Source organism: Carassius gibelio, chromosome A4, assembly GCF_023724105.1.
Source record: "Carassius gibelio isolate Cgi1373 ecotype wild population from Czech Republic chromosome A4, carGib1.2-hapl.c, whole genome shotgun sequence".
In the NCBI taxonomy this organism is placed as follows: Eukaryota; Metazoa; Chordata; class Actinopteri; order Cypriniformes; family Cyprinidae; genus Carassius; species Carassius gibelio.
This window is the reverse complement of record NC_068374.1, coordinates 31,653,708-31,666,983: the sequence shown is the minus strand read 5'-3', so window position 1 is coordinate 31,666,983 and position 13,276 is coordinate 31,653,708. Positions and strand designations below refer to the sequence as shown.

Below are 13,276 nucleotides of genomic sequence, written 5' to 3'. Positions count from 1 at the left end.
GATGACAAACCACTGATGTTTTAGGGGAGAAAAACTACACTCAAAAAGGGGAAGTCAAATAGTCAGAATTGAAATCTCAAAAAAAAAAAAAAAAAAAAAAAAAAAAAAAGGCTAATATTATATATAATCTATCTAAACTAGTATGACTGCATTTATAAACCAGCTCTTTAAAATCTCACAAGGGAACAGAAAAGCTGTTTAATCATTCCTTGGTTTTAAAGCTGCAGTAGGCAACTTTTGTAAAAATGTAAAAACTATCATATTATTAACAAATGAGTTTTATTACAGTCCTGATACCAGAACATAAGACAAAACACTGAAAATGGTTCATGTGTGATGTTGTTTTCTGAAATCACATCTTTTCTGTTCTCCACTCGCCAAAGGCAGAGAAAAAGAGAAAGAGCAGCGAGTCAGAGTTAATAAGTGTCACAGGTCATGCTCCTAACTGGCCTCAAAGGAAAGCTACGACATGCAGAGGTTTGATTCTTATGTGATTCCAAATCTTTACTCATGCTCTAATGTTTTACAAGAATGTAACTATATAAAAACAGAGAGAGAGAGAGAGAGAGAGAGAGAAAAGGGCACCTGAGTTAAACAAGGTCCTGGGAAGGGTGGTAGGTGCTCTGTTGGCGGTGTGCCAGCCTGATCTGGGCTGACAGGCAACACCTAGTGAATGAAGATGGAGGAGAAACTAAAGCATTGTAAAGAACGAGAGCTGACAGAGGCTACATGCAGCATAAGACTGAGAGTTATGGTCAAAAGCTAAACTCAAAATGTGACAAGAACTTTATTATAATATTGTAGAAAAGTGTAAGTTTGGTATTCATGTACGATTACTAATATCATGCATTTCGTCATGAAACTCAAGAGCCAAGCAGAAATTAGCGAAAAAAAAAAAAAAGAAATTCACACAGGTTTTTATATTGTTAGAGGTTTGAGAGAGGGAGGTTAAAATGTAATGTTAAAGACGAGAAAAATGTTTGCTTAAACTGGCACAATGATGTCAAACTAATTTGCATCCTGACATTATTTTCATGACAATCATGCCTCAGATTTACACTACTGCATTGCAATATACACACATTACACTGTATACTTACTACCTTTTATTTTTTATTTTTTATATAAAATAAAAATATTCTTTGATTTTGTGACATGACCTATACATGATCAACTGGTCACTCACCGGTAATCTTGATAACGGTGCTTTGGATGGAGTTGTCTGATTGTAGCCGATCGGGGTGGAGGCATTACCCATGGAGGTCATGGGAGAGCCTGTGGGCTGACCAGGGGAGTTCAGGGGTAAACTAGAGGGAGGGAGAGGGGTGCTGCTAGGGGTGGCACAGGCAGTTGGAGAGGAGGAGCCAGGGATGCTTGAAGCTGCCAAGGGGTCAGATGTGACATCAGACTGGGCAGAGGGTAGACCAGAGCCTAGGTCCATGAAAAGCGAGCGCAGTTTTTTATCCAGAGCCTGAATGTCATCAACGCCCTTTCCCTGTGGATCGCTGTCACATTCTACACAATGTGCGTGGCTCTGATTGGGCACGGTAGAGGTTTGAGGTTGGCTGTGCATAGGTGTGGGCTGCACGACTGGTGTATTGGTGGTAACCGGTTGGAGGGCGGGCACTTGTGACTGAGCAGGTGAGGTGGGAATAACTGCAGTGGTGGATGGTGTGAGCTGTGGCGTCTGGATGGCTGTGGTGGGGATGACTGGTGGTGTGAGCTGAGCTGAAGCAGAGGGGATGGGCGGCTGTTCACTACTGCCACCAGAAACAGATCCCATAGGAGTCGCGGTGTGAGCTGGCAGGGCAGCAGTACAGGCAGGTGCAGGAATGGGGACTGAGGTTTGGGGGAAGGATGTGGCGGCAGGCACAGCTGGCATTGGCAGAGAGGAAGTGGTGGAAATAACACTGAAGACAGTAGGTACAGCCTGATTTTGAGTTGGAGGGAGTTGCGAATGGGCTGGGGGGGAGGGCATGGCAGAGGCAGGAAGGGTAGGAGGAGGTGACGAAGACCCTGAAGGGTTTATGGAGACAGAGGTCACTTCAGAAGACACTGGGGGAGGGACCACCGGGGCGGCGCTAGAGGGCAAGGGTGCTGCGGCGGGAAGCAGAGGGGGCATGGAGACATGGAGCATAGGTGGCGCAGTGCTGGGGCCTGGGTCAAACCGGCCTTGATGCAATTCAGAGAACGCCTGCTGTAGACTGACTGCAGACGCCGACATAGAAAGCCCCAAGGCAGGCAGTGGAACTGACACAGCTGATAAAGAAGCAAAATTCCAGACAGAAATGATTATGCGGTCGCAAAAGTCTTCTCTGCATTTCTGCAAGCTCTTCTCAAGCTTACTTCCAAATCTAGTTGTTCAATAATGTCTGCTAAATTCAAAAAATGTATTGTCTAACCTATCTAAAACATAATTTCACATAGTACACTCACAGGGTGAAGGCTCTTTATTTGTGGGTTGGGGTGAGATAAAGAACTGTTCCCTCAGTCTGGATTCAGGCACTGGACTCACGATAAACCTGCGGCCTGCCGAGTGGACCACCAGGGTAGCTGAACTAGGAGGCACACCTGGGAGGAGGAGAAAAGACTTCAATCCTAATGCATCATTTAAAGGGAATGCTAATTTGTTTTACATGCTGAGATTGTAAGCTCTACCTTGCTCAAGAGGCGCAGATGTGGTGGGCACATGCTGCTCGTGATCACTGGCTGACTGGATTCATTGGTGAGACATTGTTAACTGTGTTGTTCCCAAGAATCAATTCAATATAAAACTGAGAACATAGAAGGTACATACCTGGCTGCGCTCTCTCTCCACACCTTTCTCATCTGCTGTTTCTATGACCTCTCGAATCTGCTCGATGAAGGACTCGCGCTCGCTCTCTAGAATGAATTCACTTTGTACCTAAGACATGACATGAAGGAAACGATACCTCGTCTTAATGAGTTTTGGCACTTCAAAGTGTATTCGGGACACAGAATGTTATTTTATGCAACATCAGCTTTTTGTCACATAGACAAAGATCAAAAGAAATCACAGGTTAATTGAGCTTATCTGATAAGCATTAAAAAACACGGGTGGTGTTTCAAGTTACCATTATCTGTGCAATTTCCTCTGGGTTATCGCCATCGAGATCAAACTTGAAAGTAACCATTTTTCTGTTGTGTGTTTCTAATTGACACTCCGCAACTCTATCGCCCATGCTGGAGATCTGAAACAACAGAGATGTTTTGTTGCATGTCTCGTTTTTCCACCACCATCAAAAATGACAAAAAAAAACAATAGAGGAAAAGGCCAATGAGTTGGACGTACATTAAGCACATTGAGCTTGGCCTTAGAGGTTTTTTCATTGCGTGAACGGCTGCGCACTGATCTGCGCTGGTGCCGTTTGGCAGAACGACCCTCATGCCTGCCACCCGTTGCACCCTCATTACCATCGCTGAGCCCAGATGCCACATCAGAATGACAGCTAATGGAAAAAAAAAAGACATGAAAACACATTACGGCTTTAGCACAGCATTCTGCATCCACGGTGTCTGTTATTTTTCACCTACTAATAAACTGCCATGCATTGTGGATCTGCTAAAATGGTGATTCTTACCTCTCCACAGCAGGAGTTTGGAGTTGTGACAGCTCTGTCATCAAATTCTGAGAGACGCTATGAGATGTCTAGAAAACCAAACGACAAAAACAAAGGAATTAATAATAGAAAGAGATGCTAACGATCAGATCAAAGACGACAAAATAACAAAATGCACATCTAAATAAAAGTACAACTGCTTCAGGCAAAGCCTGAGTGTAAAAAAATAAAAATACAATTCTAATTTCACAGCAAAGAACAGAAAAGACACTGTGTAAGGACAGCTAAGCAGTTATGCTTCCCAAACAAACAGAGATAAAAATGACCATGACATGAGTTTTGCCCTATAAAGCAAACAAAAACTGCACCGCACTGATGCGTTTGGGGCCCGTTCGGTCCGTTCCAGGTACCTGCGCTGGGCTGTCTGCTGGCAAACATGGCTGTTCGGTTGGGGAGGGGACTGTGACCACATGGATGGTTGGCACAGGTGTCACTAGAGGCGGTACCAATTGTGGTAGATGAGGCGGCAGCGCTGACGGGGATGTGGCTGGCACAGGCACGGCTGCCGGGTACATCAGCGTTTCAGGCACAGGTTGCTGCAGCAACGGGGCAACTGCTATAGTTGGCACGCAGAGTAACTATGGGGAAGTACGAGAGTGGTAGCTGGATCAGATCAGTGGTTGGGAAGATGAAGGGAAGGAGGGAAATACGTCTGCAAGCACCGACTGAGGGAGATGGAGATGGCAAGGCCAGTTTATGTGCAAAAGGACTGATGTCTTCAAAAACCGAAGGAAAACAATCACATGACGGAGATAGCATGCCGCGGGGAGAAAGGAGGATCACAACAACCACAAGCAAAACACACATGGAAAATAACCTCCAATTTAAGTGCCAAACGCTTAGATTAATTTAGGAGGGGCATCTTTCCAAGTGCCTATAAATGTTGTCACTGTCAACAACACACAAAATAAAATCCAAATCCAACACCGCATCAAACACATATCCCACACTTAATTTATTTATCTCTGACAGATCCCACATCTGATAAATCACATTTTTGTGCCAGTGTACCTGCACTTTCAGCTAAAGGGGGAACAACTGCTCTGCACTAAACATTGGGAACCGAACAGAGGGACTGATCTCATTACCACACAACTGTCAACCATGCAACATACAGGCAGAAACATGCCAGAATACATCAATCAAGCACAGTCGAGGCAAACGAACTACATTTTTCAGTTGTAACAAAATGTGTATAATAAATTCTGAAAATATCTTTAACATTAATACTTAAATTATTATTTTATTGTATACATATATTATATATTATATACATATACATGCATATATATCCATATACACACACACACACACATATATGTATACACACAAACACACACACTTTTGGCTTGCAGCTTGATTTGCTTACGTCACATTTATTTGTACCTGTGTGGGCTGGGAGCCGGGCTGGACCTGTGTCTGGGAACTGCTCTGAACCATAGTGCTGGGTGGCTGTTGGGGAACTTGTTGGTGGGATAACGAGACACCTGGTTGGAATGTCTGCCCCAGGGAAACCTGTTGTGGAACAGCAGCCTAAAAAGAGAATACGCATTTTCACACAAAATGTTAACTCACCTCTTAAGATATGCTCATAGTCTCTATGTAAACTGAGAACATTTTGGGATCCCATGCAGTCTGTACCCAACCAAATCATATTATTAGGCCAATGTGCCGTTAATAATTTTGGCTCATCCACAAAACATTTACATGTTCATTTACAGTAATGTCCTTAACATGCAAGTTTATGGGACAAGACATTGTAAAAGAGCATAATACCATAATACAAAGTTAAAACTAGAAAATAATTCTTACTAGTGGTGGGCGGTGTGACCAAAAATTTATATCACAGTATTTTTCAAAATTATACCAGTTTACACCACAAAAAAATAAGCACTTCAAAAATACAAGCTTCACATTTCTGCTTTGAAACCCTCCAGAAAGTCTTGACCCATGTAACATCACTGTAATTGCATTGCTGAAATTTAGATTTCTGCTTTTACAAACTCAAGAACAAATATGGTGTGTGGCAATCACCACCAGCGCGTCACAGATCATAGTTCTCAACCTGGAACAATCCTTTAGTAACACTTTTAAATAACTTACCTTCAAAGAACAACTCAACTATATCAACCTAACTAGATATAGACATATTAATCTTGATCTGGGACTTTAAGACATTGACAAGCTTCCTTTCCAAGCCTCATTTAAACAGAGCAGCATTTTACGTCACATAGCTCATTATGCAATAATGAAATAACACAACGTAAGATGGCAAGGCAAAAGAGCTTCAAAGTAAAGTGCATGGAAATGTGGAATAGAGGGAGAGAGAAAAAGAGAAAGATAGAATGAGAGGAATGGTTTTTCTTTCTCTACCTGCGAAGGGAGTGCTTGGACGTAGTAACCTCCATACTATAAGAAACAAATACAAAACAGTGTAAGATAAAGCCACTTCTGATGTCCACAGCTTTCACACGCAGGAGAGAATCCAGAGATTTAAACAAACAAAAACACAACTCAAAAAGGCCTTGGAGTGTGTGGAAGTGAGTGGTTTATTTGCCTTGGCCTATACTGGATATGCATTCATGCTAATGAATGGGGGAAAAGATGATTCTGATTGGTCATACCCATTGATCTTACCTGTTGAGAAGCAGAGGTGGCTGATGGGGAGCTGCCGGAAACCAGAGACATGGCACTTGTAGATTGAGGGATCGGGACCTGCACCTGTTATGAATATGAAGAGGAATATGGGGGCAGGAGAGAACGTGAGCAAGAAACAGAGAGAGAGAGAGAGAAAGAGATATGGCAGTGATGGAGAGATGAAAAGAAAAAAAGACAAGTCAAAACATGATGGTGGCTACAGCGAAAACAACAATGACTTTCAAATACTAACCATTCATACACAAAGTGTGAACACTCCTGAGTGAGCAATGCACTCAGATCACCATTCACTTTTTGTGTATGCCTCTGACATCTCAAGATTAAACAACAAACAAACATCAGGTGTTAGCCGGGGAGTGAGTAGGCTTCATGCATATGAATCTACATGATACTGTAGCTTGGGTGAATGTTATATATATATAAAATAAAAAAAAAGCTCAGGGAAGCATGTGGAGTTGTCTCCTAAAATAAACCCGCCCACTCACATTTCTCAATTTGACCACTTTCCCCCAACATGGAGGGTTTCGATAGAAGCAACCCTTAGAAAGCTACAATTATACTTGTCCTTCAATTTCTCTTTCTTTCTCTACAGACAAGTATAGTTGCTCCAAACGCAGATCACCTTACCTTATCATTAAACTGAAGAATTTATTCAATATTAGTGAGAGGTTTAAGGAGCAGCAGGAAATAAAGAAGACTTGGCAGATAAGAGAAGGAAAAAAACAGCAATATTAAAAGATAAAGAGGCAGAAAAGGTGTATGAAACAGGGGCAGAGAATGAGACTGCAGGATGACACTGATCATGCCAACCTTCTAAGGGTTAAATGGTGACCTTTCAGCGTATGAAGGTAACATCCTAAAAGTAGTCAACAAATGTTGAGTTCTTGTGCTGGTAGTTCTTTACTGAGGCTTTTTCTCGACTGGTGTCCTCGACGAAGACAAAATTGAGAGAAATGAAAGAACCGTTTTAACCATTTCCAGCCAACTATGATGTAGCAGCAGATCTAAAAAGCAGCTGTTAAGGTAGAATACGACAAAGAACATTTTTTTTTTGTAAGGAACCTTGGGACACAAGCAAACCTGTCTAAACCCCCTCTTTGTGCTGTATGTGTCTGTGTTTGGTCATACAAATCCTGCATTCAAGCCTCTTTTTACATATCTTCAAAACAAATCCTTTTATTTCCACTATTGGATGGTGTTCTTTATCGTTAGAATAATTTGAAAGAGGATTTGTATATCATCTACAGATATGCAGTTTTACAAAATATCTGTGCAAACACACAAGTATCATATAAAACAATTTTATATGAACATACACACAAAATAATACTTACAAAGTGCATCTGAAATGAAAATAAAACAAATCACACCGTCCAATGGAAGATACTGAAATGTCTTTCCACAAAGGGGATTTAAAAAGCAGATTTATGCATTTTTAGCTTAATGCCCTAAATTATGGCTGGAGAGGGTTAAAACCACAACCACGGGACAAAAAAATTCAGGTAACAAAGAGAGACTGGGAGTGCTGGGGAAAGGTGGACGAGAACAAGTATTTCTAGGTACCAAGGTAGTGCCCTGATGGGACAAGGCAGACTCGTGGTATTTGAGGTCCGGTGGATGGGATGGTTGACGGGCCCAGGTGCTGTGCAGAGCACTGATGTGTGAGGATGGAATGGTAGATGATTCAGAAGGTGGAATGAACAGAAACGTCGTCTGACTGGGTGGGTGTCCTTCACTGACGTTGCTCCCTCCATCTGTTTTGTAGTACAACGTTTGTGGGATGGATTGAGCTGCGGAACAGTCTTGAGGTTGGAACAATGAATGAGGCGGAGGCGAGTGGAACTCCCCAGCATCGGAGGAGGTCATGGAGTCACTTGAAGGTTCGGGACTTAGTTCTTTAGGTCCATGGAGAAGCAGGCTGCCCGGGGGAAGAGGCAGCTCCGGGCTCACGTAGCTATACAGTTCTTCGGTAACGGGCTGCAGTCGACCACACAAACCCTGGCTGCCAGACGCTTCCTCCAGGTTAAGGTCCATGGAGCCCCGGCGGGCTCTGTACAGTCTAGACGCCAGCATGGCTGGGTCCGCCTGGAGGTTGTGCATGTGGAAATCAAAGGTGGTGTTCGGTTCAGATGTGTGAGCCAACACGGGTGGTGCGGAATGGGGAAACGAGTGGGGCTGATGGCCTGGATCTGCAGCTGCGGTTTGCTGCGGTGCAGAGGCAGAGCTAGACACACTCATGGAAGGCAGCAGTGGGATCGGGCTGTGGGTTAAGCGCATATGGCTCTGGATATGAGGGTGTAGGTAAGCTGGCCCAGGCTGTGATTGAGTCTCATAGGCCAAGCTCGCTGCACCAGCCACCTTCATTTGCTGATGGAAGCTGATGTGGCTTAGCTGATGTGCAGTCATAGGGTAGCCACTGTAGGCCATGGCTTCCAGTTGGTCCATTAATGCAGCCTGGTTGAGGCTGAGTCTGCGCACAGTTTCCTCTTGCTCTGCCCTCATGTCTTTATATCCGTATGGTGGTTCTGCTGGGGGCTGTAGGTGCAGTGGCTGGGCCAATCTTTGAGTTGCCATCCTCGGCATCATGAACAGGGAGGGTTCGCAGCCAGGTCCCAGAGCTTCCATGCCAGAAAGCGGGTGCAGGCTGCTGCCATAGCTATGATGGTAGGTGGGCTGGAAGTGACGCGTGTGGGCCTCCAGGATGGAGGTGCTCTTGCGGCGCTGCACGTTGAAAGCTTTAGGCGAGCAAGATGGCGGTGGGGAGAATGAGACAGGCCGTTCCAGGATGGTGGGGAAAAAGAGAGGGGGCTCGACCAGACCTGAGCCTCCTCCACCGTATGGCTGACTCACTGATTGCGGCTGCAGTGACAATAACATACAGCATCTTTGTGAGGAAGTAGAAAAAGCAACATCACAAAATTCACAAAGCAAGAAAAGAGAGAGGAAAAATAAAAAGACAAGTGAAAACAGCAGATAATATTCATCCTACCAGGCAAAGATGTCTTGATGACAAAACAATAAAGTTAAGAGAATGTTTAATTGCTAAATGAGATGTAGAAACATGACAGCGATAGATTTACAATTAAATACAGATGCTTCACAGGCTGTGGGGACTAGGAACCATTTTAAATGATTGCAGTTCCTGCCAATCTGCATTTAATGTGAGCACAGGGTTCCAGCAGAGTGGGCCGGGGTAACATGGGTGTCTGAAAAGGATTTTAATGTCATCATATTCTGAAAACTTACTTGTGGTCAACCCTTAATATTCTCAAGATTAATAACCCACCAGAGCAATGATATAATCAGTTTTTTGGCTCAAGTGAAGAGGGGGGAAAAAAAGCAACTCTGAACTTCTGACATTCAAGAAAAAAAACAAGCTATTTATACTTGATACATTACATAAGAGCTAATTTGTGAAACTGCATCATTCATAACACACCATTTTCGCTAGTTTAATGCTAACATTCCTAAGGGACTAACATCAGCTTGAGCCTTATCACACTGAAAACGAGCTGCAGTTTGTGTTTTTAATTCCAATAATGGTTTTAAAGTTAACACTAAACAATTAGAGATTGTTAGGCTTAAAATCTACGTTTTTAGATCCTGAACAGCTTACTTTGACTTAATATTGTAATCCTGAAGACCTTGATTGACTTGTTCAGGTAGGTTTGATTAGGGTTGGAGCTAAACTCTGCAGGAAAGTTTTTTTTTTGTTTTAGGGATGTAAATATCTTTACTGAAAACTATTTTATTGTATTAACTTGTAATATATTTGCCCTCTACAAGCTAGTTTTGTCTTCTTATTTTCATAAGTGTTTTTCAAAGATACCCATGTTGTACCCAAGTCCAACACAGAGGAAGAATCCTGGTTCACTGGGAGACCAAAACATACAGGACTGGCAAAGATTGCTGGGAGACTGGCACGGCGACGGGGCGGTGCTGAGTGAAGGGGCAGGACACTCTCCAGTGCTTTGGATAGTCGACCCGCAAACGTCTCCTCATCTGGCCTCCCCAACAGGGGTGAGAGTGGGGCTGATGCGACTGGAAGAGGAGTTGAAGGTGGGTCGGGAGGGCACGACAGAGCAGAGGTGGAAGAAAAGCAGGGCACGCAAACAGACATGCTATGACCACGACGACGGGGAAGAGGTGGAGGAGGCTGGAGGTGAAGGAGGGGCAACTGACTATTAACCACAATGGAACACAAATGGAACACAAAAAGCCAAATAACCAAACGAAAACAACATGAGAACATTTGTTACAAGATTAAATAATCAACATTGTATTCGAAGAAGCTACACAGAAAGAAAAAAGACATCGATATACAATAAACCTTGACCTACAAAGGTTACATATTGATTATATCTAACATCTGCTGTCTAGTCAGACCAAAGGAATGAGCCTGGTTCAACTGATGATTCATGATGTTTCAAAAACTAAAATAGTTTTACAATGACTTATCGTGTTATCAGTAACAGATATGTTTATGACTGCATGTGGCAATATCAATACCGGATGAATCATGAATTGCGAGCTAATTTTGAGATTCAAGTAACACTTGTCTGATCTGAGATCAGGTTGCATGTTGTTACACAGAAACTTGGCACGTTAATGACAGGAAATTATATGCGGCTAAGAAAAATCACTAAAGAAATGGCATTATGTCACTGTTTAAGTTGTATTCAGGCTCCAAGAAATGTACAGCACAGACTGTCTACCACGTAGACAACGGATACAAACTGGGGTTAGCAAGTCCATGAAAACATCACAGAAAGTCAGCCCTCTGAGATGTTTTATGATTAAGAACAGCATAAACAGAAAAACACACAGAATATGTACAGCACATTGGGTATAAAAACAGAAGAACAAAAATAAATGTACAATAACAAATCACAATGTACAAATGTCATCAGTGCTGTGCAGACTTCAGATATCACTTCGAGTTGGAACTAAGCAACCATTTCAAGTCAGGTGAGAAGGAAATGATTAATAAACCATTATTATAAAAGTAAATCATTAGAAGTCACCCCTACAGACAATTAGAGTAATAAAAAGAGTCTTTGACATCAAGGTGTTTGCTTATGACTAAAGTGTTTCAGGCTCCATGGAAAATAATGCAAACTAATTCAAAACTAATGAGTGAGAAGAGATGAGATGAGAAAATCCCTGAGAAAGAACCAGAAAGTGTTGTGACTCTGATGTGCTGAAATGGTCATGGTTTAAGTGCCCAGGATGGAAAAACAACCAACCAGGAAGTGATGAATGCCGCCAGTCTGCACAGCATGATGCACTGCTACACGGCACAGCCTTTTTGGGAGGAACCAAAAATACTTGCATGAAACAAAAAGAAGGTAAAGGAACCCAAAGAATGTATTAAAATGCAAAAAGGAGAGGGAGTGGCAGCTCAAGTACAAGTGGGAAGTGGAAATATACTTGGCAGTCAGAAAATAAAAAGAGAGATAGAGAGAACTGAGAGCTAGGGTTGGGTATCGTTTGAATTTTATCGATTCCAATTTCGATAAGATAAAAAAATCCGAAAAAATATAACACAGGAATCATTAAGCGGAGTGTACGTGTCTTATCGAATATCAAGTTCTTGGATATTTGGAACCAGTTCTAAAATGGAACAGGTTCTCGATACCCAACCCTACTGAGAACAGGCAATATGAAAAGAATCAAATCCATTTAGAGTGTAGATGTTATGGCTTTGCTTTCCTTCCTCATGCATCATTCATTTAGCGTATTATAATAACAAACCATCATCAAACTCCAAAGATAAATACATGCAACCACAAAGAGATCCTATTCAAAAGTCAAACAACTGAACATTGACTCGTGATTCAGTAGTTACTCATTTCTGGCTATACAAATTCTATGTAAAGATCACATCTGAATTCCTTAATTGGGTTCTTACCTTTGCACAACATGAAATATTATGGGAACAGATGGAGACATTTGAACTAAATAGATTCTAACTGTAGATGAATTAATGATTTGCTGAATTAACCTTTCAATAATAATGGACACTACAATATGGAAACATGTTATCCTGAGCTCATGGTACTCAGTTTCTTTTTTTGAGAAGTTTGGTGTGGTGCACTGATCATCATTTTGGCTAGAAAATGCTGTAACATAATACGTGTGGAATTTGTCAATATTAAGGATGCAACTATGTGACCTGCAATTAGGTGCCCAAGCCCAAGTTCTTCTTCTGTGACTTACCATGGGCTGCTGGGGGTATGCAGTGTGCTGTTGGGGAGCTTGAGAGCTGGGAGGGTAGGCAGCCTGTCCAGGCACCTGTTGGGGTTGCGATGATGCAGGAGAACTATACGACATGCTGAGTTGAGGTTCTGAGAACACGGATGAACCCTGACCACTGTCAAGCACCCCGTCAGCCACTGGGAGAAGATACGACATTCATAATTAAATAGGAAGTGACAGGTAGGTTGATAGTTTGTTTGTTTGTGTTTAATGCCAAGATAGCTTCTGTGGCTATTTTCATGGCAAGAAAATTGATGGCTAAATTATATCTTACAATTTATTTGAACTAATGCTCTAAATTGTATTTGGCTATTTGTATCTTGTCAAAAGAAATAGCTAATTAAAAATGTTTTCAGGTAGGTTGATGGACTGATAGGTTGCGTCCAACACTTACAGGTCATTCCAACGTGCATGTACTGAAGCTGCGGGTCTGCATCAGTCTCCTCACACTCAGGTTTGACGAGGCCAGGGGTCGGAGGCTGGGAACCGCACTGACTCTGTGCAGAACCTTGAGAGCCGGGCACGTTCTTCAAAGACTCGCTGGACAACTGCATTTGCTCCTCCTCCTGCTTGCGTTTCTCTTGCTCGGCTCGCACCTGCTGTCTTTGCTCTCGTTTGCGACAGATCAGTGATACGCGGTCCCTGATGGCCTTGGCCATGGTTTTGTGGTCACCCTCGCAAACATAGCCCGACTCAACCTGTATTTAAAAAAAGCATAT

General features: G+C 42.7%; 1 protein-coding gene across 17 annotated transcripts in view; it reads right to left on the bottom strand.

The window, feature by feature from the left end:
* The window catches only part of LOC127977261 (serine/threonine-protein kinase WNK1), a 67,751-nt gene that overhangs the window by 13,507 nt on the left and 40,968 nt on the right, over positions 1–13,276 (bottom strand). For 7 of the 17 annotated variants that reach the window (XM_052582049.1, XM_052582087.1, XM_052582067.1 and 4 more), the window contains exons 8-22: positions 12,952–13,255; positions 12,519–12,694; positions 7,863–9,158; positions 6,279–6,362; positions 6,015–6,050; positions 5,028–5,174; positions 3,992–4,219; positions 3,603–3,670; positions 3,314–3,470; positions 3,096–3,212; positions 2,798–2,905; positions 2,659–2,713; positions 2,437–2,571; positions 1,187–2,259; positions 586–666 (exon numbers count right to left, since the gene is read on the bottom strand). In XM_052582049.1, the coding sequence (XP_052438009.1) occupies positions 586–666; positions 1,187–2,259; positions 2,437–2,571; positions 2,659–2,713; positions 2,798–2,905; positions 3,096–3,212; positions 3,314–3,470; positions 3,603–3,670; positions 3,992–4,219; positions 5,028–5,174; positions 6,015–6,050; positions 6,279–6,362; positions 7,863–9,158; positions 12,519–12,694; positions 12,952–13,255 (4,065 nt within the window). The remainder of the gene's footprint in view (positions 1–585; positions 667–1,186; positions 2,260–2,436; positions 2,572–2,658; positions 2,714–2,797; positions 2,906–3,095; positions 3,213–3,313; positions 3,471–3,602; positions 3,671–3,991; positions 4,220–5,027; positions 5,175–6,014; positions 6,051–6,278; positions 6,363–7,862; positions 9,159–12,518; positions 12,695–12,951; positions 13,256–13,276) is intronic. The other 10 variants (XM_052582170.1, XM_052582179.1, XM_052582188.1 and 7 more) reach the window with 7 other exon arrangements.